At 41.9% G+C, this 22581-nt stretch overlaps 1 protein-coding gene across 2 annotated transcripts; it reads left to right on the forward strand.

The window, feature by feature from the left end:
- Positions 1–722: 722 nt before the first annotated feature.
- LOC110496178 (zinc finger protein 91) lies at positions 723–20366 on the forward strand. Of its 2 annotated transcripts, XM_021571926.2 has the most exons (3): positions 723–1615; positions 4119–4277; positions 14751–20366. In XM_021571926.2, the coding sequence occupies exon 3, from the start codon at positions 15171–15173 to the stop codon at positions 19194–19196; it is 4026 nt and encodes a 1341-aa protein (XP_021427601.2). In that variant the 5' UTR covers positions 723–1615; positions 4119–4277; positions 14751–15170; the 3' UTR covers positions 19197–20366. The 2 variants fall into 2 exon arrangements, with proteins under 2 accessions (XP_021427601.2, XP_021427599.2); XM_021571924.2 differs by lacking the exon at positions 4119–4277.
- The last annotated feature ends 2215 nt before the right edge of the window (positions 20367–22581 follow it).

Genomic DNA, 22581 nt, shown 5'->3' on the forward strand with positions numbered 1-22581 from the left:
TAGTGGCCTGAGGGAACACACTTCATGTGTTGGGAAAAGTGTTATGAAATGTAATGTCATGTAATATTTTAAATTGTATGTAACTGCCTTAATGTTGCTGGACGCCAGGAAGTCAATGGGGATCCTAAATAAATAAACACAATAAATAAAGTATTCAAACTGGTTGTAAGTTCTATAAATGGCCCTATAATTACACTGTACTCGTTTACTTAAAATTCCAGGAATATAAAACTCTCTGGGCCACACGCTCTGAACTAATTATTTCTAATTGCTTTACCTCACATATGTGATGAGCAGCTGTTAAGTGTCTAGTAATATGGGAGTCACTTTGATATTGTTCTCTCAACCTTTCTTATACCAAAACATGTAGTCGTTTGTCCCTTTATTCCCCTTTGTCACCCTTGTGGATTCAGTATGAATGATGTCAGTATATGGAAACTAATCTGACAAAATGTCCTTAAAAAAACATTTTGATTTTAATATAAGCAATAAGCAATCTCAATTGTGTGTAAAATGCATAAGTCAACTAAATACATGCATTTAATAATGCATTTGGCAATGGTCATGCAATTGTTTGGGTTATGCAGAAATTCAGAAACAACACGAGCACACAGCCATGCATGCTTTCCAAATACATGGCTCTGCACACTCTAACACGCGCGCGCGCGCACACACTCACGGTTGGTTGGACTTCTTAGCCTGTGACACTACCCGGAAATAGAATACAGACCGGAAGCTACCATTTTAACTCGAAGAACATTAGCAGCCGTAGGCATAGTCCATAGACGGGGACACCTAAAATTGACACGGGGCGGAAAATATTTGACCGAAGAAAAATTATGAAAATACGACAAACACTCAAGAAAGGGCTAATTTCGGTAAATTCGAAGAGTTAACGATTCAAGCATCGAAACTACCGCTTCAAACAAGGGACATATCTGAATTAGCAGGCCAACCCAGCGGAAATAGTTTTTGTTAACGAGTCGAAAACAGCCCTCCTCGGCCGATGGAGAGGCAGGCCTTTGAAAATATTTGTCCCTGGATGAAGAAAAATGGCTATCTGACATAAATAAGTTTTCACGGCGTACCCCGCGCCATTTTTATCCTATTTTTTTTTTTATTTTAACGTTTTGACAGGCGATTTTAATGGTAATTATAAGGTTAGCTAGCTAAAAAAAAAGACAGCTATCAAGCTATCTGTTAGCTTGGTAGCTAGGTTAGCTTAGCAGCCGCTACCTATGCAACCAGGTTTTCAAACGACATTTACATGTATTAGCTAACAACGACATGATTGAAAGACTCCTTTATTCAGATCCAATTTAATTTTTATTGCTGCTTTGGTTGACAATTCTACTCAACCACCTATAAAAACAAAGTAATGTTAGCCTGCTAACGTTGGTTAGCTAATGACGAATGCCGCGCTACTAATTTTGGAATTTCGCCACCACCTGCAATTTTGGTGGGTTTTCAAGTTAGTCTAGCTAACTTAGCTACCCACCAGAAGATCAATGGAAGCAGACCCATTCGTTTCTACTTGTAAACACGTTTTGGTCTTCAATCAAGCAGAAAGTGCTACACCAGTCTCCAGCCCATATACATCCCACCAAACCTGTTGGTAAGATGTTTTAAAATTAGTTTATTGTTAAATGGTACCTTATAACCTTGTAGTTAGGCAAGGTCTTCACAGACCAGCAGGAAATACTGGGAACGTCATTGGAAAACATTTTAGCACAGTAGTAGTCTTTTGTAAGTTATATGAAAACACATTCTCTGTTATGGTTGCAAATATCTCAACAGTAGGCTATTGGCACCTATCAGGTACAGGTCTAGACATGGCCATGTTGGCTATCATCCATAGTTTTGTCGATTTGTTTTACATAATGATGCACAGCATATTATCATAAAAATTAAACACTGTGCATGCCAATCAGTTTATGCCAATTTCTGTCACATTTATATTCTGGATTCTCATATGCTCACTCTAATATATCCACTTTGATTGTAATTCCTTGATTTTATATATATTTTTTATTTGTATTACATTTGCGAAACATTCTACTTCACTGTTGGAGCTAGTAACATAAGCATTTCGTTACACCTGCTATAACACCAGCAAATATGTGTACATGTCCAATAAACTTTGAATTGATTTTACCGAGGCCCAGGCTACATTCAATTTAGGCCTATTTGATTGCCTTCTTGGCACTTTAGACTAATGGCTTCAAGTTCATGGTATATCATTTCATAACTAGCTACATACATTTCATTTGCATTGCCCCGTAGGCTTCAATCAGCAAATTTTGCATTATATCAAAGAGTGGCCCCCTGAAAAAAGCAAAGGATGGAGAAAACAGAACATGCGTCCCATGTAAATACCTTTACTGGGAGTACTTAATTTCTATGAGATGAGGCTAGACCTAACTCAATTAATAATTTGGACTTTGGCGTAAATGGCCTAAATTATTTGTTTACAAAGTTTCAAGACAACAAAAATAATCTATGGAGTAGGCTACTTGTTTGTTTATTATAACAAGACAATTGTACCAAACTCCACAAGGTTATATGGGTCATCTATTTATTTTCTTGGCTATTATAATACCTTCCTTGTTTGGTAACAATAGGTTGGGTGACCTTATCGCCCTACAAGAAATGTAATTGGAAAGTTGCCCACAAGACAGAACTGTTTTTGTGTGTCTATTGTTATGGGGAAGGACACAGTGAATTCACTGTTGTTCTCTAGCAGAAGTTTCACACGGGTTCCTGTGATATTTACCTTAAAAGACTGAAGGTTGGGTGTAGCCCAGGGCCTCGTTCAGTTGCAAAACGTTCTTGAACGATAGAAGGATAGAAATTCCATGAATAGATTCCTTATTTGACATGTCTGTTCTACATAGCATATTTATATCTGAACGTTACGTCCTGCTGAACGTGGTGCTGGTGTTACCATTTTGAAATGTAGCCTATAATTAGTTTAGGTGAGGTGGTTGTGTAGCTGTGGCAGGCCTCCCATGTCTCTAACCAAGTCAGAAAAGTCACCTGGAAAAAAGTAAAGGTGAAAGATTATTTAAACCACACCAGTGTTTTTTATTTGCCCTTTATTTAACTAGGCAAGTCAGTTAAGAACAAGTTCTTATTTTCAATGACGGCCTAGGAACAGTGGGTTTAACTGCCTTGTTCGGGGGCAGAACAACACATTTTTTACCTTGTCAGCTCAGGGATTTGATCTTGCACCCTTTTGGTTACTAGTCCATCGCTCTAACCACTAGGCTACCTGCCGCCCACGCTTCCACCGAATATATTTATAGGCGGTTTTGCCCTTACACATCTGCACAGCTCAACTAGACTAATGAAGGACTTGTTGGTTAATTGAATAAGTGCTGGGCTAGAAGAAAGATGTGGTCCCCTAGGACCAGGATTGCACACAATTAACTGCACACACTGAATTCACGTCTCTCCTCTTTTTAAAGCAAACCTGAGGTGCATGTGGAAAGTATGATTGGCTGAACTAACAGCTGAGTTGTTCCATATGATTTCAATAACTTTTTTACTGAACCCCTTTTGATTTGAATGAAACCTTCCATGTTTTCCCATTGTGGAAGTGGTCAGAAAGTGACATTTTGGATCTGAATGTTTTGGCATTTGAAAATAGGAGAGACATGAATTCAGCGTGTAACCAAAAGTGTGCAAGATCGCATCCCCGAGCTGACAAGGTAAAAATTGAGATTGCTCAATTTTGACCCAATTTGCAAAGCCCACCCTACCATGAGACTGGTTGAGTTTGATATACTTTGAAAGCTTACAAACAGGGTTGTTCAAATCTTTTATGATTTATTGAAATATTTTTTTTTTAAATAAAACATTACATTTTGACATCGATTATCTAAAAACATGTAAACTCAGATTTTGTTCATATACACTGTGTGTAAAAAACATTAAGAACACCTGCTCTTTCCATGACATAGATGTACCAGGTGAATGCTATGATCCCTTATTGTTAAATCCACTTCAATCAGTCTAGATGACGGGGATGAGACGGGTTAACCCTCTAGGTTCTAAACTAACATGGAATTGTTTTAAGATGACCATACTGAGGATAATTTAGCCACCTTTTACTGCAGATGCGGAACGGCGATATCGACGGATGCGGGGGAGATTACCAACGGGAAATAAAACTCTAATATCTTATGTTTCACCGAGTCGTGGCTGAACGACGACATGGATAACATACAGCTGGCGGGTTTTCATCTTTTTCGGCAAGGATAGCACAGCGGCCTCTGGTAAGACAAGGGGTGGCGGTCTATGTATATTTGTGAACAACAACTGGTGCATGAGGTAGAGTATCTCATGATAAGCTGTAGACCACACTATTTACCAAGAGAGTTTTCATGTCTTTTTCGTAGCTGTCTATATACCACCACAAACCGATGCTGGCACTAAGACCTCACTCAATGAGCTATATACGGCCATAAGCAAACAGGAAACCGCTCATCTGGAGGCGCCGCTCCTAGTGGCCTGGGACTTTAATGCAGGGAAACTGAAATCCGTTTTACCTGATTTCTACTAGCATGTTAAATGTGCAACCAGAGGGGAAAAAACTCTAGGTCACCTTTACTCCACACACAGAGATTAGTTCAAAGCTTGCCCTCCATTTGGCAAATCTGGCCACAATTCTATCCTTCTGATTCCTGTTACAAGCAAAAACTAAAGCAGGAAGCACCAGTGACTCGGTCAATAAGAAAGTGACCAGATGAAGCAGATGCTAAGCTCCAGGACTATTATGCTAGCACAGACTGGAATGTGTTCCGGGATTCTCCTGAGTGCTTTGACGACGTCTTCCCCACAGTGACCGTACGTACATAACCATTATCCACTGAAAATATATTTGAGCGGTCATGCTTATGAGTCTAGGTTAATTTGCGTAATTCAATTAGTGTCAGAATTTGAACAAAACTCGTCAAGTCATAAAACGGGAACAGTGTCGGAGTCGACCAGAATGATTATTTTGCAGAAAATAGTAATGTACAGTGAGTTTATAGAGTTAGAAAGTAGCTTTCTTACGTCAACTAATGGCTGTCTTTAGTCAGAGAGCCATGAGCAAACGAGTGGAGACTCGTTGCTAGGCTACTCAGACTGCAGGGAGCTGTGGGAGACAGAGTAGCAGCACTAAGTAGCTACCCAAAAAAAGTTTCACAGCATTTATCTTCTGTTCTATTGGTTTTCATATCAACGTTGTTCCTAGTTGTTGCATATTTACAGTTGACCTCTTTCTATGTTTCTAATGGAGGTGTTCATTTCAGTCACATTAAACGGCTTGCGTCAGGGGCGGCTTTTAGAACAGCGTTTTCCCGCAAATGGCTTTTTGGCAAATTATGTATTACTTTGTCTGCTTCATCACAGTAGTTTCATGTTAAATAATGAGACCACAGGCTTGCTATTGTTGCATGTTTTTTAAGCTCTTAACCTTTCTGGGACATCCTCAACAACAGCCAGTGTAAGTGCAGGGCGTCAAATTCAAAACAACAAATCTCATTAAAATTCCTCAAGTATTTTACACGATTTTAAAGATAAACTTCTCGTTAATCCAGCCATTTGTCCGATTTCAAAAAGGCTTTACGGCGAAAGCACCACAAACGATTGTTAGGTCAGAGCCAAGTCATAGAAAAACACAGCCATTTTTCCAGCCAAAGACAAGAGTCAAAAAAGCAGAAATACAGATAAAATTAATCACTAACCTTTGATGATCTTCATCAGATGACACTCATAGGACTTCATGTTTCACAATACATGTATGTTTTGTTCGATAAAGTTAATATTTATGGCACGTTACGTTCAGTAGTTCCAATACATCCGTTGATTTTGCAGAGAGCCACATCAATTTACAGAAATACTCATCATAAATGTTGATGAAAATACAAGTGTTATACATGGAACTTTAGACAAACTTCTCCTTAATGCAACCGCTGTGTTAGATTTCAAAAAAGCTTTACCGAAAAAGCACACCATATAATATTCTGAGTACAGTGCTCAGACAACAAAACAGCCAAACAGATATCCACCATGTTGTGCAGTCAACGGAAGTCAGAATTAGCATTATAAATATTCACTTACCTTTGATGATCTTCATCAGAATGCACTCCCAGGAATCCCAGTTCCACAATAAATGTTTGATTTATTCGATAAAGTCCCACATATATGTCCAAATACCTAGTCCATGCGAAAGTTCAGACGAAACTTTATATTACAGTTCGTAGAAACATGTCAAACGAAGTATAGAATCAATCTTTAGGATGTTTTTATCATAAATCTTCAATAATGTTCCAACCGGAGAATTCCTTTGTCTGTAGAAATGCAATGGAACGCAAGCTAACTCGCACGTGAACGCGCGTCACGAGCTCATGGCACTCTGCCAGACACCTGGCTCAAACAGCCCTTATGAGCCCCCACCTCACAGTAGAAGCATCAAACAAGGTTCTAAAGACTGATGACATCTAGTGGAAGCCTTAGGAAGTGCAACATGACCCCATAGACACTATTTTTGAAAGGGAATGAGTTGAAAAACTACAAACCTCAGATTTCCCACTTCCTGGTTGGATTTGTTCTCAGTTTTTGCTTGCCATATGAGTTCTGTTATACTCACAGACATCATTCAAACCGTTTTATAAACTTCAGAGTGTTTTCTATCCAAATATACTAATAATATGCATATATTAGCAACCGGGCCTGAGTAGCAGGCAGTTTACTCTGGGCACCTTATTCATCCAAGCTACTCAATACTGCCCCCCAGTCCCAAAGAAGTTAATGAAAAATATCTGTTCATTTTACCCATGCATAATATTTTCTCATGATCAGGTCATTTTACTGTTTGGAACGAATTTAACCATTTGTTAACCTGTTCTTGGGTTGGTTAGTCGGCAGCAAAATTGACTGAAACTTGTATCCCTGCTCCAAATCTCTCTGCCAATAATGGCTAGTTTTCAGTTTTCCCTCCCCACTCACACCAATTGGTGTTTGTTAAGAAGCATTTTAATTGAAAACAATCACAGGAAGGTACTTCATTGTTACCTAGAAATTATTTTGTTTTGAGATTAAAAGGTTGCATTGGACCTTTTTAAACTGTCAATCTTCCATTGGAAACCTATTGAAATTATATAGATAATATATTTCCATTCAAGTTGACATTTGACAGTGGGTGGACCAGCTGCTATCTTACTGGTAGTAATTGGAAGTTAGTTTCAATTAAATTGAAATGTCAATGGTGTACCAGATAAATTGCAGGTGTCTGAAGGGATAGGTCCATTCTATGAATTCTATTTTTATGATTGAAATGATACCCACCCTGTATTCGAGTATGCTGTCTCAACCGATGACTGGCACAACACAAATGCTTCCAATGTAAAATAAGATCTACGGTAGGGCTTGGTGATATACCGTTTTTTACAATATACCGGTATTGATGCACGGACCGGTTTGGGTTTTTACTTTACCTTCTATAATGGTATTTGAATGTAAAAATGTTTATGTGATGCGGCACAATATATAGCAAATTCATTTTTGTTTTTATGAAAGTTTATGTCCGCTTGTTCTCATGTTGTCTTTTTGGTCTCGTCTTGTTCGCTCCTGTGCTCCTTTCCATTTACATCAGGGAGTTGGATATAATGAGGAGATGCTCACTTCTCCACCCTAACAGTGGGAGTCATTGTCCCAAAGGTGAGAAGGCAGGCGACAAGCTTAGGTTCAAGATAAGCGCATAGAAATGCATTGGGCTTTTTTTGGGACAGATTTTGGCGAGAGGGAAACCTCATGCTTTTCCTCTTTCTCCCAAGATGAGAGATCACTTCTTTCTCTGACAAACGGTTTCAACTTGCGTTTGAGGTTTGGTCCAACAGAATCAGTCATATGGACACAGAAACACATGGAGACATAATTTTACTGTAGTAGAGAAGTTCACTTTCAACCGTTTCAACTCCTCAAATTTTGAGCCGAGCAGACACTACTAAAACGTATGTACCAAATTAACATTCATTCTGGAAAATGAAATCTAATTGTCGCGCGTGCATTACGGTACCACGTATTGCTAGCAGCATTTTAGTCAGTTAGAGATCGTCATACTAGCTGTTTAGTCTGTGTGCAATAAGCATAAAACAATTATATAAGGAATTGGCAACTCATTCTCATTCTGAGAAATAAAGTAGGCCACTTGATTTCAACATCTGAACAAAGTGGACAGGCTAGCATGCTTTTCAAACAGTTGGAGACGGACAGGTTGTGTTCATAACAATTCAACTGTTTTGTCTTGTTAGATAAATTCAGAGCTTGTGAAATTTTACCTACATCCAAGTTGGCTAAACTTGATATCAAATCTAATATTTTTGGTCACATACACATATTTAGCAGATGTTATTGTGGGTGTAGCGAAATGCTTGTGTTCCTAGCTCATCACTGCAGTAGTGTCTTAACATTTCACAACAATTCGCACATCTAAAAGTAAAAGATTGGAATTAAGAAATATATAATATAAATATTAGGATGAGCAATGTCAGAATGGCATTGAAAATGAGTAAAGCAGTATGTGAACATTATTAAAGTGACTAGGTCCTGGGTGGCAGGAAGCTTGGCCCCAGTGATCTGTTGGGCCGTACGCACTGCCCTCTGTAGCGCCTTAAGGTCGGATGCCGAGCAGTTGCCATACCAGGCGGTGATGCAAGCGGTCAGGATGCTCTCAATAGTGCAACTAACTTTTTGAGGATCTGGGGACCCATGTCAAATCTTTTCAGTCTTGTGAGGGGGAAAAGGGGTTGTCGACTGTCTTGGTGTGTTTGGACAATTGTAGTTTGTTGGTAATGTGGACACCAAGGAACTTGACTCTCCACCCACCACTACTGCCCCATCGATGTGAATGTGGGCATGTTCGGCCCTCCTTTTCCTGTAGTCCACGATCAGCTCCTTTGTCTTGCTCACTTTGAGGGAGAGTTTGTCTTGGCACAACACTGCCAGGTGTCTGACCACCTCCCTATAGGCTGTCTCATAGGCTGTCGGTGATCCGGCCTACCACTGTTGTGTTATCAGCAAACTTAATGATGGTGTTGGAGTCGTGCTTCGCCACGCAGTCGTAGGTGAACGGGGAGTACAGGACGGTACTAAGCACGCACACCTGAGGGGCCCCCGTGTTGAGGATCAGCTTGGCAGATGTGGTGTTACCTACCCTTACCACCTGGACCCTGGGACTAAATACCTGCCTGTCAGGCAGTCCAGGATCCAGTTGCAGAGAGAGGTAATCTAGTCCCAGGGTCCTTAGCTTAGTGAGGATCTTTCTGGACACTATGGTGTTGAACGCTTCATTGTAGTCAATGAACAGCATTCTCACATAAGTGTTCCTTTTGTCAAGGTGGGAAAGGACAGTGTGGAGTGCGATTTGAGAGGGCGTCATCTGTGGATCTGTTGGGGATGTATGAGAATTGGAGTGGGTCTAGGGTATCCGGGATGATGGTGTTGATGTGAGCCATGACCAGCCTTTCAAAGGACTTCAGGGCTACCGACGTGAGTGCGACGGGGCAATAATAATTTAGGCAGGTTACCTTTGCTTTCTTGGGCTCAGGGACTATGGTGGTCTGCTTGAAACATGTAGGTATTACAGACTCGGTCAGGGAGAGGTTGAACATGTCAGTGAAGACGCTTGTCAGTTGGTCCGCCAAAGCTTAAGGTTCCCCTAGGAAACACTTGTCAACACTTTGGTTCCTACCCTGTCACAATAACTCCTCCTTGGTATTTTCATTCATAGTCATGTCAAACACTTTATTTAAAGTGCCCACTATTATATTCTAACTATAGAATTAGAATAATAATTATATTTCCATGATTCTAACAGTTCACCCAAGTGTTTTCCTCTAAATCGCAATTGCAACATTTGGTTAAAAATAAGGCCCAGATTGTTTGCCCATATCGTGCAGCACTACGTGGAAATTATCTCAAATGAGTGCAGGAAAAGCAGAAATGTATGATAATGCTGAGAAATAATTTTTAGTTGAATTGAAGAGTATGAAACAATGCAGAAAGACCCAATGAAATCACTTAGAATGTGTGTGTTGCCACCCTAGGGCCACACTACTCATAAAGCAAGTTTATAACTTTTATTATTCAAAAACATGAAACAAAAATATATTTTTGCCATATCACCCAGCCCTAGTTTAAGGTAGGGTTGTAAACATTAAACCATTTAAACGAAAATTAGGATCTTAAAGATAGATCCATAACTGAAAATGTTTTGTTTGTTTTTGCATAGATGCAGAAAGATCAACAACATAGTGGGTCAATTTCCGCATCAACTAAGGCTCAACTTCTTCTTTGTTTTGGTGCCCTGGCTACCACGCTGTGAACAGCGTAAAGCGAACCCTTGCTAATGCGCAGATACTACGAGATTGAAGTGTTGCGTCTAGCTCATCTCAATATCCTAGCCTATTCATTGATGTTAGGCCTTGCGTTACTGAAGTTGTGAGACATTGCAAGCCAAGAAATGGTGATATGCAGGATTCCATTGTGAGATACAGCTTTTGATTGCCGTCTGATAGGCCTAGTGCACGGTTCTGTGTGTCTGGCGGCTGACCTCCTTATACTGTCTCCCTCCGTCCCTCTCTAGCTCACGGAAAATTGTGAGCGTTTGTGTTCTTGGAGGTACGGCAACTAGTCAGTCTCCTGCGTTCCAAAAATACAGAATTTTAGGAGTCTTCACACTCGACGTGCAAGGATTCGGGGAAACAATTATTTTGTAGTCGACTCTCCACTACGTCATTGTTGTTAACAGTTGGAAAAATGACAGAGAAAGGTAAGTGACCGCAGCGAAGTCTTGTGTGGCAATACTTTGAGAAGTTAAATGAGAAAGAAAATCTAACTTGAGTTGAGGTACAGTGATGGTAGTACAGGTGCAATGCTTTAAAAATAAAATTCCACCAAACCACTCATTTGCATAACACTAATATGTGAGAATAATATTTGGGGGTGAACAAATGTTTCATTTTGTTGTTAAGGTTGGTCAACTACAAAACCCGCAATGCTGTCTCTGTGGGCTGGCTGGCTAGGTAGCTAGCTAGCAAATGTAGCTACACACAATAATACCAAAGTCAATATCAGCCTGTGAAGAAGAGAGCTGTAAAATCACCTAAACAAACTGCTCTAACTATCGATTTACCAGTCTACAATCTCATCGTGTTCAACCTGCAGATCGATGCAGTCTGACATTCACAACGGCACCATGCAATTCACCCTGGACTGAAGAGGCAGACAAATGGGAGAAATGTGTTAAACCCTTTTGTTAAATTACACATTTCTCTAGGTATTTAAATCACAGAAATATGATCAATGGCTCATTGGAGAGAAGACAATCTGACATGTTTCTCCGATCTAAAAGTTGTATTCCTGTTTAACTTCCAGTGTGGTGAGAGCGGCTTTATCTTAAGGCTACGTCATATCAACTGAATTTCTGCCTGCTTGAATGGCAATATCTCAGATACACATGAAAACATGAATTGACCCAAGGAATCGGGAAATTGCTCAGCGATGCACAAAAACAATATAACATTCAAAATGGTTGTATCTTTACTTTAACTATCTGAAAGTGATGCACGGTGAGACGCAAACCGTTGCTGGCAGCACAGCTGCATTGTAAATTCACATGGAATTTTGCGAATTGTCTTCTCTTTTTTTTATGGGAAACCGTAAACTTAAAACGTTTTACGTTTACATGTTAAGAAAAATTGTCCGTTTGTCACATTCCTTATCCAGGGTACATTTGTGAAAATGAGAATCTGGGTTTAGTTTTTTATTTATATATATGACGTAAAAAATATAGTTTGACAACCCTGTTTTGTAAGCTTTCAAATAATATCAAACTTAACCATTTATCTTTTTAAGTGATGACATCGCATGGTAGGGTGGGGTATGCAAAATGGGTAAACTTCGAGCACCAGTTTTGCCATTCAGGTCCAAAAAGTCACTTTCTGACCACTTCCACCATGGGCAAACTTGTATGAAGATTTTGTTAAAAGCGGTGCAGTTTGAAAGTGATTGAAATAATATGGAACGACCCAACTTTAATTTCTACTTGACCAATGAGTCCGAGTGCAATTGGGGTCTAACCTATTCTGTTTGACATAATGCAAGCCAAATAGCATTGAAAAAACTTGCTGCACGCCCTTGATCACTACTGAAGCAAGAAAACACTTATTTCAATATAAAATGCAGGTGAAATGGTTTAAAATACAGATTTTATGGTCTGCGTTTTGAAAGTGCAGACTTCTAAAAGCTAATGCGACCCCTGCTTCTGCCATGGCCAAACATGTTTAGAAATGTTTGTTCAAGTCAAGAGGTGCGGTCAAAAAGTGATTGAAATCAAATGGAACGACCCTTGGGTTAAGCAAGTTTGGTTTTCGGGCCAGAGTCCTTTTTCTCTCTCTTTCAAATCAGTTACTGATTCTGAATTCTGACCTGGAAGTGTGGGCCCTTTTGTGTTTCAATAACTATTTTTGTTAAATAATTGTCTATCCTTAGTAATTGCATGAGGCTATGTTACAGAAAGCACCGTTAACAGAGTTGATGGCTGCATTGGTCTAGGCAATACAATTATTGTAAATAATCACAATTTTAAAGGCACAAATGCTTGATATGTTTTGACAAATATTAAGTTAGACAATGAAGATCTCCTGAGTTGTGTCTAGTGGTAAGTGGTTATGTATGCCTATACTGGGAGCTTAAAATAATTTGATATGATGCTTTGTCAATTCTCGGGATCAAATCAAATTTTATTGGTCACATACACATGATTAGCCAATGCTAATGCGAGTGTAGCAAAATGCTTGTGCTTCTAGTTCCGACAGTGCAGTAATATCTAACAGGTAATCTAACAATTTTCCCAACAACTACCTAATACACACAAATCTAAAGGGAGGAATAAGAATATGTACATATAAATATATGGATGAGCGGCATAGGCATGGTGCAATAGATGGTATAAGGTACAGTATATACATATGAGGTGAGTAATGTAAGATATGTAAACATTATTAAAGTGGCCTTGTTTAAAGTGACTAGTGATCCATTTATTAAAGTGGCCAGTGACATGAGTATGTACTATGTAGGCAGCAGCCTCTTTGAGTTAGTTATTGCTGTTTAGCAGTCTGATGGCCTTGAGATAGAAGCTGTTTTTCAGTTTCTCGGTTCCAGCTTTGAAGCACCTGTACTGACGTCGCCTTCTGGATGGTAGCGGTTTTAACAGGCAGTGGCTCGAGTTGTTGTTGTCCTTCATGATCTTTTTGGCCTTCTTGTGAGATCGGGTGTTGGAGGGCAGGTAGTTTGCCCCCGGTGATGCGTTGTGCAGACCGCACCACCCTCTGGAGAGCCTTGCGGTTGAGGGCGGTGCAGTTGCCGAACCAGGCGGTGATACAGACTGACAGAATGATCTCGATTGTACATCTGTAAAAGTTTTTGGGGGGGTTTTAGGTGACAAGCCACATTTCTTCAGCCTCTTGAGGTTGGAGGCGCTGTTGCTCCTTCTTCACCACACTGTCTGTGTGGGTGGACCATTTCAGTTTGTCTGTGATGTGTACGCCGAGGAACTTAACTTCCACCTCCACTACTGTCCCTTCGATGTGGATGGGTGGTGCTCCCTCTGCGGTTTCCTGAAGTCCATGATCTGCGGCTTTGTTTAGTTGACATTGAGAGAGGTGTTGTCCTGACACCACACTCCGAGTGACCTCACATCCTCCCTGTAGGCTGTCTCATTGTTGTTGGTAATCAAGCCCACTACTGGTGTGTCATCTGCAAACTTGATTATTGAGTTGGAGTTGTGCATGGCCACGCATTCATGGGTGAACAGGGAGTACAGGAGGGGGCTGAGCACACGCCCTTGTGGGGCCCCCGTGTTGAGGGTCAGCGAAGTGATTGGCCCATCAAAGTCCAGGACCCAATTGCACAGTGCGGGGTTGAGACCCAGGGCCTCCAGCTTAATGATGACCTTGTAACCTTACTATGGTGTTGAATGCTGAGCTGTAGTCAATGAACAGCATTCTTACATAGGTATTCCTCTTGTCCAGATGGGATAGGGCAGTGTGATGGCAATTGCATTGTCTGTGGACCTGTTGGGGCGGTATGCAAACTGAAGTGGGTCTAGGGTGGCAGGTAGGGTGGAGGTGATATGATCCTTGACTAGTCTCTCAAAGCGCTTCATGATGACAGAAGGGACTGCTACAGGGCGGTAGTCATTTAGTTATCTTTGCCGCCTTGGGTACAGGAGCAATGGTGGCTATCTTGAAGCATGTGGGGACAGCGGACTGGGATAGGGAGCGATTGAATATGTCTGTAAACACACCAGCCAGCTGGTCTGCGCATGCTCTGAGGACGCAGCTAGGGATGCCGTCTGTGCCAATAACCTTGCGAGGGTTAACATGTTTAAATGTCTTACTCACGTCGGCCACAGAGAAGGAGAGGAGTGGGGGCTGCAGTCCTTGTTAGCGGGCCACGATGGTGTCACTGTATTATCCTCAAAGCGGGCAGAGAAGGTGATTTAGTTTGTCTGGAAGCGAGACGTCGGTTTCTGTAACGTGGCTGGTTTTCTTTTTGTAGTCTGTGATTTCCTGTAGATCCTACCACATACGTCTCGTGTCTGAGCCGTTGAATTTCCAACTCCACTTTGTCCCGAGGCGCTATCAAGCTCTAGGCCTATTTAACCAAGAGACTTAACCAATGTTTCTGTTTTTCCCCAGTCTTCAAGAGTGTGGCATCAACGGGCAGACAAAGAAGTGGAACGCCTGTTAATCCTCCTCCACCCCAGCTGGATGCTGACAGCTTCACATTTTTGGTGAAAAACAAGACTACCACTGTACAAGAAGGACTCTACAAACACTACATAGACTGCATACTATTTATACGTTGTATTTCAAATTAGGAACAGCATTTATTTAATAGGACCTTTACCTGCTCTTCTTGGTTTAAAGTGCAAGCACTAGGCATTCATCTGTATAAGAGGGGATAAGGGATAGACATTGGTAGCAGCGAGAGTCATTCTAAGTTGTTCAAGAAACATTACTTCCAGTAGCTGTGGCTATTGATGATTATTGGTGCGATATTGTACTTCAACAGTAGGGCGAGTGACCCAGGAAAAACCTCCCATTAGTGAGTGGGAGATGTTCCAGTTCAGTAAGTACCCCTTGGACATTCTAGATATGCTAAGTGGACACCAAGCCCACCAGTTTAAAGGCCTTGGATTGGAAAGACAGTTGCAGCACCAACAGCAAGTCCAACTTCAGCATCAGCAGCAGCTTCAGCAGCAGCACCAACAGCAGGGGGAGTCATCAGGGGCTCTTCTCTCTGGGCTTGGTCTGGGGTCTCTTCAGGGGTCTAGAAGTAATGCTTTTGCTGATTCTTCATCGATATTTGCCAAAATGAGTGCCCCACCTCCACCAATATCACACCAGAGCCAGTCCTCATCCTCGCATAGTTCACGGAAATCCAGTAAGATGAGTAGTAGTGGGAGTTCTGCTGCAGGATACCCACAATTCTTACGTCCGTTTCACCCTGCAGAAGCAGCGCTAGCCCAAGAGCAGCTGCACTCGGGAATGGGACGTTTTGACTTTGGTGGTAGTAGCGGTGGAGGGTCTGGTGTTATTGGAGGAGTGGTTACATCGGCTCCCCCACCGCCACCTTTACACCCTGGCCTCTCTGTTCCCCAAGCCTCACCTGGACCATCCTCCTCGCCCTCCCCGTCATCTTCATCGTCCACCAGTAACAACCCTGGCAGTGCAGTGTCCTCCCTAGGGCAACCACTCGTTGGGCAGTCTGATCCACGTAGCTTACATCAGCAATTCAGTTGCATGCTTGCCGCCAATCAGTACTTTCTTTCTGGGGTCCCGACTAACAGCAGTCTGGAGCAGTTTCTGGTTCAACAAGGGGGTCATAACCATCTTGGCCTGGGTTTGGGCCAAGGAGCTAGTGACTCAAACTCAGCCCTTGCCCCACCTCCAGCTCTTCACTCCTCTCACAGTCATAGTCACTCCACTCCCCAACCTCAACAGCAGCAGCAACCATTGGCACCCCATGCTTTATCTCATCCTCACAGCCATACCCACCCACACCATCCTCTTCATCCAACACCTCAGCCGTCGTCTCTGGGTGGCTTTGATTTCCAAGGTATTCCAGTTCTCTCCTCCAATCAGCTGGCTTCGTTGATGCAACAAGAAGCTAGTGGTATGCCTCTCCCTCTACCACTCCATTTATCACTTTCGAAAGATGAAGGGAAAGGAGACAGTGGATCTGGGTCTGGTGGAAGTGGTGGTAGCAGGAGAAAGAAGGCTATGGCTGGCTACCTTCCTCAGAGAAAAGCAGATGGCACTAGTCACAGCACTAGCAGTGGTAGTAACTGCCACAGCAGCTCCACTGAACACAGTCAAAATTCAATCATTCAACCGGGCCTTGTAGGAGGAGCCATAACCAGCCTTGGTAATAACCATTCATCAGTCCTCTCTTCATCAACACAGTCTTCCTCAACGGTCTCCTCCTCTTCCTCCTCAGCCCCTTCCTCATCCACAGCCTCGGTGCTGGTAGCTAATGATTCACAGCTACCTAAACCTGCAAATCCCATGGCCTCCATGCCTTGTCAACCTGACCCTGAAGCCATCTACCACTGTGGTGAATGTGGAAAGACCTTCAGTCATCTTACAAGCCTTCGAAGACATCTCCGTAGTCATGGTTTGACTTCTGAAGATGCCAAGCCAGACACTTCAAGCGAAGACAAAACGTTCTGTTGCACCGAATGTGGAAAGGGATTCAAGAAAAGAGGGCACCTCCTCCAGCATGGTGTTATCCATTCAGGGGCTCGTCCATTTGCATGTGGTGTCTGTCAACGGTCTTTCAACCGCCGTGAGTCCCTCACTAGGCATGAGAAGATCCATGATGATAAGCCTTTCCGATGCCCTGCTTGTGGTCGCTGCTTCCGAGAGAGCACCTCTTTGCTAAATCATGCTGCGTCTGGTACCTGTGGAAAGCCTGGAAGGAATTCCCGGCCCAGACCAAGCGGTAGTGGTGAAAATCAAAGCTCATCAAGTGCAAGTAGCAGCAAAACTGAAATGGTGGCTGGAGGCAGTGGTACAGGTGATTACCAACGAGATGGAGCGAGCAAATATGGCACGGATTATTCAAGGAACCGGCCATCCTACCAACCATCCTACAGTGTGGATGACTACCGACGACAGCAGGCTAACCAATCTTGTTATTCTGGAGAGAGCTCCCATAGCAGTGAGATGTCAAGCCAGACACTTAGAAAAGCACCCTTGGCTCCTACCTTACACCCACACCCTCAAAGTCAACAACAACACCATCTCCATCAACAGCAGCCTCATCTTCCTCTTTCATCTCTATTGGATGACTCTGAGGATGAGGTCACTAGCAGTGCCATGTCTGCAATTGCAGCAGCTGCCGCTGCCTCCTGCGATATAAGTACTGGCGAGAGTCGAGGAGAGGAGCGAAGAGACATCATTGGAGGTTTGCTTGGAGGACTTGGCTTTGGGAATATGGGAGTCTCACCAGGTGGTCCATCATCTACATCTGAAATCGACAAGACCTACAGAGCAGGTAGTGGCTCTACCATGCCTTTAACCCATCCAAGCCAGCAGATGATGAATGCTAAACCGAAAAAGCCACGCAAGCCTCGGCAGAAGAGAGAACCAGGACCTGATGGAATCATAGTTAGACAAAGAAGAAGTCGTGGAGAGGGAGAACGGCCATATTCATGCGGAGTATGTGGTAAAGGGTTCAGGAGACGTGAGACCCTACGTCGGCATGACCGTGTTCACACAGGTGAAAAGCCACACCGGTGTGATGTTTGTGGGAAAGAGTTCCGGGAGTACTTCCATCTTACTAAACATTCCACTGTGCATTCTGGGCAGAAGAACTACAAATGTGACCTATGTGGTAAAGAGTTTGCTTATGCTCAGAGCTTGGTGAGACATGGAAAATTACACACAAAAGGACAATTGGTTGGTACACCAGGAGGAAAAATTGCTAAGGGCCATGGAGGGGTTAATAATCTAGATGGAAATCAAGCAAACTCTCAATCTTATTATCCGTACCCTCAAGATAAGTCTCAGGGGTCCAGCTCGTCCACTCAGCCCTCTCAGAAGCTCTATACATGCACAACGTGCTGGAAATCCTTCCGCCATCAGTTCCACCTGACAGCCCATCAACAAACTGTCCATGGTGGTGGAATAAGAGGTGAAAAGAATTTCTGCTGTGAGGTATGCGGGAAGGCTTTCGCCTATTCTAACAGCTTGTCCAGGCACAGGCAATCGCAGCATGGATTGGGCCGCACTGGTTTGGCAATCCCACCAGCTGGTGGAACCCAACATCCTTCCCAAGCAGCTGAGTACATCCCTCTTTTTGAATCAGGCCACCCCTCAACTTATCCGTCTGGCTCCTACATGCCAAACCAATCCTCCCAAGGTCAACACCGCCCTTTTCAGTTCCAGTCCCAAGAAGGATGGGTTGGTGGCAAGAGAAAAAGAGAGAAAAAAAGGAGGGTTGAATATCAAAGTATAATGAGAGGGGGGCAACTAGTAGGGGTTGCCTTGAATAAGGCCACGAGCAGGAGACTCAAACTGATGAAGCGGAAAAAAGGAATAATGCATGAGAAGCTTAAGCAAAAGAAACTGCTCGCCCAGCTCCTGAGAATGAGAGGAGGGTATAGAGTTAAACAATGGTGCGGAGGTGTGGTTAAGGTCAGTGGGCTGTCATCTATGGAAGTCCCCATAAAACGTTTTCCATGCCAGTACTGCCCCAGCACCACATTCGCCAGTCAGGCCAAACTTTTGATCCATCGTTGTGTGAGGCACCCTCCAAGAAATAACGGCCACCAGGCCCGTCTGAAGTGCTCTGTCTGCGGAAAGCGTTCTCGGACGTTACGGAAAGCCCTCATTCATCGTGGACGTCACCTTTCCCAAGGGCGGTTCTCATGTCCCAAATGCCGCTCCCGCTTCTGGAATGGATCTCTCCTAGAGAGGCACAGGGTTGCTTGCCGGGGTCAATCTCTCTTAGGCAGTGGAAGCTGGGGCTTGAACGTGAACTTGCCCCCAAGAGAGGTTGTTGAGAAGACAGCGGAAGAAGTGGTTCAGGAGGGCCAGCCTGGGAGAACAACAGTGGTGACTGAATACAGCCACTAATTATTTTATAGTCTAGGATTTTTAAACTAAAAAGCAAGCAAGAACTAGCAAGTTTTAAAGATGTGGGCAACAGGCTTAGTAGAATTACCATATATCCCATTCATACAATCCTTACTATAGCAGAGATGTTTGTAAGATAACATGGACTTTTTAAAGGTCAACATCAAAAGCACCATCCATCTGTCTTTGCTTCCCCAAAGCGGAGAGAGGATACTAGATCATGTGAGTGTTTGAGTAGCATCTCTTTTCTTCTAAAATGCATTCAACCACAGTATCATTTTTGTTAGCTGTGTTTGGTCTGGGATTATGAATGCATACTAGTAAGAGTGAAGTACCAAAAGTACTGATGTTTTATGTTTTCTGTCATTATTCACAGTTAAACAGTAATAGTATTTGTCTTTTGTTCTGTACTAAGTGTTTTTCTTTTGTTCCCTGTAGAGATGTTTTTTCTCGTACAGATGTTTGGCCTGAAGCAAAAAAAAATGTCTGGTAAGCAAGCCAGTCTAAGAAGCTATTTGAACCGATAAAAGATAGTTGTCAATTAGTCACTCCTGTTATGAAACTTGACTCACTGAATTGAATAATCACTTAGTGTAACTAGACGTATCTTGTCAAACAATCGGTAAAATTGTGCAAAACTGGCTAGCTGAACAGGTTAGAATGGATCAGAATGGAATGAAAGAGACCATTTTTCTGTACACTTCCATCATATATAGTGGAAAACAATGGGACTTTGGTGTCAGGAATGGATAATGGGAACAACCGGAGTGTACTGTACAATTCGTATTATATTTTATTATATATTGATTATTTGCTGTTTTTTTTTACTCCAAGTATCATTTATTTTGTCATTGTTGCTATTGTATGGGTGGGTGGGAATATGTTTTGGGACTATCTTTGTAAAACAATGGGAGGATGATGAATATATGTATCAGTGTGACAATTTATTTTTTTTCTTCCCTACCCCATTTACCAACCCTATGCCTTAGTTAAGCCCTATCCCGTAACACGTGTACGGACACATTGTTCATTACTTAGGTCCTGTCCCCCAGTGTTTTCCTTTCAGTAAACTAAAACATGAAATATTATTACAAAATAACTATCGTTTTCTTTGCCTAAAGTGAATTGTTGAATCCCTTAAAAATTAAATAAACATTTGTAAAAATGTCATCATGCTTTCCCTTCCTATTATTTAAATTGATGGTATTCAAAGTCTCCCCCTAGTGGGGTTGCGGAGGAAATGCAGTGGGCAAAAATTACAGATTATTTTTGGGACAATATACAAATGTTATTGAGAAAGATCATATAAAAAATACATATACTCATGTTAATGAGAAAGATAATTAGAAAAATAACATTTGAATAAATGTGTATTACCTGATTCTCTTAATTTTGATAGAAATAAATGTAATTGCAGGCAATTTGTTGATGTGACAATCAAAATATACCGATTTATTTACATTTTTTAAAACATTTTAAGGTTGTAATCAGTTTTGGGATGGGGGTCGTCAAATTCTGGCGAAGAAAATGGGGTCCCCGCTGAAAAAGTTTTGAATACCACTGATTTAAATCTAGAGCTATTCTGAACTTTTCTTTTTGCCAATGCACAAATGATCGCTCCTACACATTTCACTGTTTATATTTACCTTCCTATATGTTGATCATTTAAGTAGGATCAAATAAATGGCAAAACTGCAAGGTGTTCCACACTGCGCTGTACTTACCTTACACTGCAGAGATGTTTACAGCTCATGTGTTGGCACATGCCCTGTGCAGTGCCACACTCAATTATAAATGGAGGATAAAAAGCCCAGTAGATGAGTACGGCTGTGTAGTGCCAAAGGCTCACAACCGGCTGCTCTGAGAGTTTTCCTCTGTATCCGGATGATTGTATATATTGGTGCATTTGCTTGAATTCACTTTTCAGAAAGTCCTTTATTTTATAATATACTGTATTTGGTCACCAGTTTGGCAGGGCCTGCATTTAACACTTCAGTCAGATTATCATAGGGTCAGTGGTGTGATACACATCAAACTCTTAGTAACATTTGATTTCTGTTGAGAGGATGGGCAGGCATGCAGATGTGGTTGGAAAATAACTGGGGTAATATTATTCAGTGTCCTCTAGATGGCCATGTGAGGCCCTTTTTATGAATGCTTACAGAAACCTAACCAGAGAGGGAGAGGAATATTTTGTGTGTGAGAAACATTGCAGTTTACATTTTTTTAAACGAAGTTATGCATGCACATTAAAAGTATCCGTGCTATAACATATTTGCACCATATTCACAAATCAAGGGTTGATTCATCTGTGTGAATATTTGTCCGTGTTTTAAATGTGTAGATTGTGTCATTGGATATTTTTGCTCTTAAAAACCGCACTATTGCCTCCATCTAGTGGCTTGTAGGTCTAATGCATACATGAGTGTTTTTAAGCACTTTTTAAGGTGGCACATCAAATAAGCTGTTGTACTTCTGAAGTGTGTGACTCATAAACGGTAAATTATGATTATGAAGATACTTTAACTTTCAAAGAAAATATTAGCTGGAGGGGTAGTGTGGAGAAGTACATTTTTTAAATATATATATTTGAGGTATTGATGGTTATTAGGCTACATTGTATTATTAGTAGGGCCAAGTATTAATAGCCTATTGTCATTATTGGTAAGCTATAAGGAAAATTATCAAGCCAAACTATTACACTGTAGGGTGGTCACCAACTAAATACTTTAATACATGTCAAAGCAAATTCAGTATCTGGATCTTGCTAAATGCAACAGTAATCCGTCCAATCTCTCTGGCCTCACTTGCCGCTTTTACTTCTGTCTCACGCGGCCCTACCATGGGGAAGTCTTTGGGCGGAGCCAATGACCTATTTCTGTCCAATAGCGTTCGGCAAAGGGCAGAGACTGACCTAATTTGGACCAATCGCAGCGAGACAAGGCTGCCGGTAGGCACCACTCGAGCGTGCCATGGCCATGTGCTCGCTTTGGAGAGCAGGAATCGTTCTTAAAGTGGTAGGGAGATGTTTTGTTGCGGCCATAACACTGACCTTTTGGACCGAAGTAAATGTGATAATATTGATAATGAGGATTTTGAATGATTTGTTTAATTTGTAACTGTCACACAAAATCACGACAGGGATCCGAATCCTTTAAATGACAGAGATAGCCCACACACCAAGTAGCATACAAGGAATTTATTGGTAAAATCTTTGAAAATAAATGAGGCTACTGAACATTGCAGAGCAATTCCATTCTTGTGTTGATTTAGGATTGGCTACAGGACCTGTGATCATAATCAATTAAACAGATATGTATGTTGGTCCACTAATCTCGTGGTTACTGGTTTAGCTTTTTGACTGACAGTAAAGTCAACCACGTGT

Source organism: Oncorhynchus mykiss, chromosome 18 (genome assembly GCF_013265735.2).
Source record: "Oncorhynchus mykiss isolate Arlee chromosome 18, USDA_OmykA_1.1, whole genome shotgun sequence".
NCBI classification, from domain to species: Eukaryota; Metazoa; Chordata; class Actinopteri; order Salmoniformes; family Salmonidae; genus Oncorhynchus; species Oncorhynchus mykiss.

Coding starts and splice junctions, on each gene's coding strand:
- LOC110496178 (XM_021571926.2), top strand. CDS start 15,171: ATGTTCCAGTTCAGTAAGTACCCCTTGGACATTCTAGATATGCTAAGT.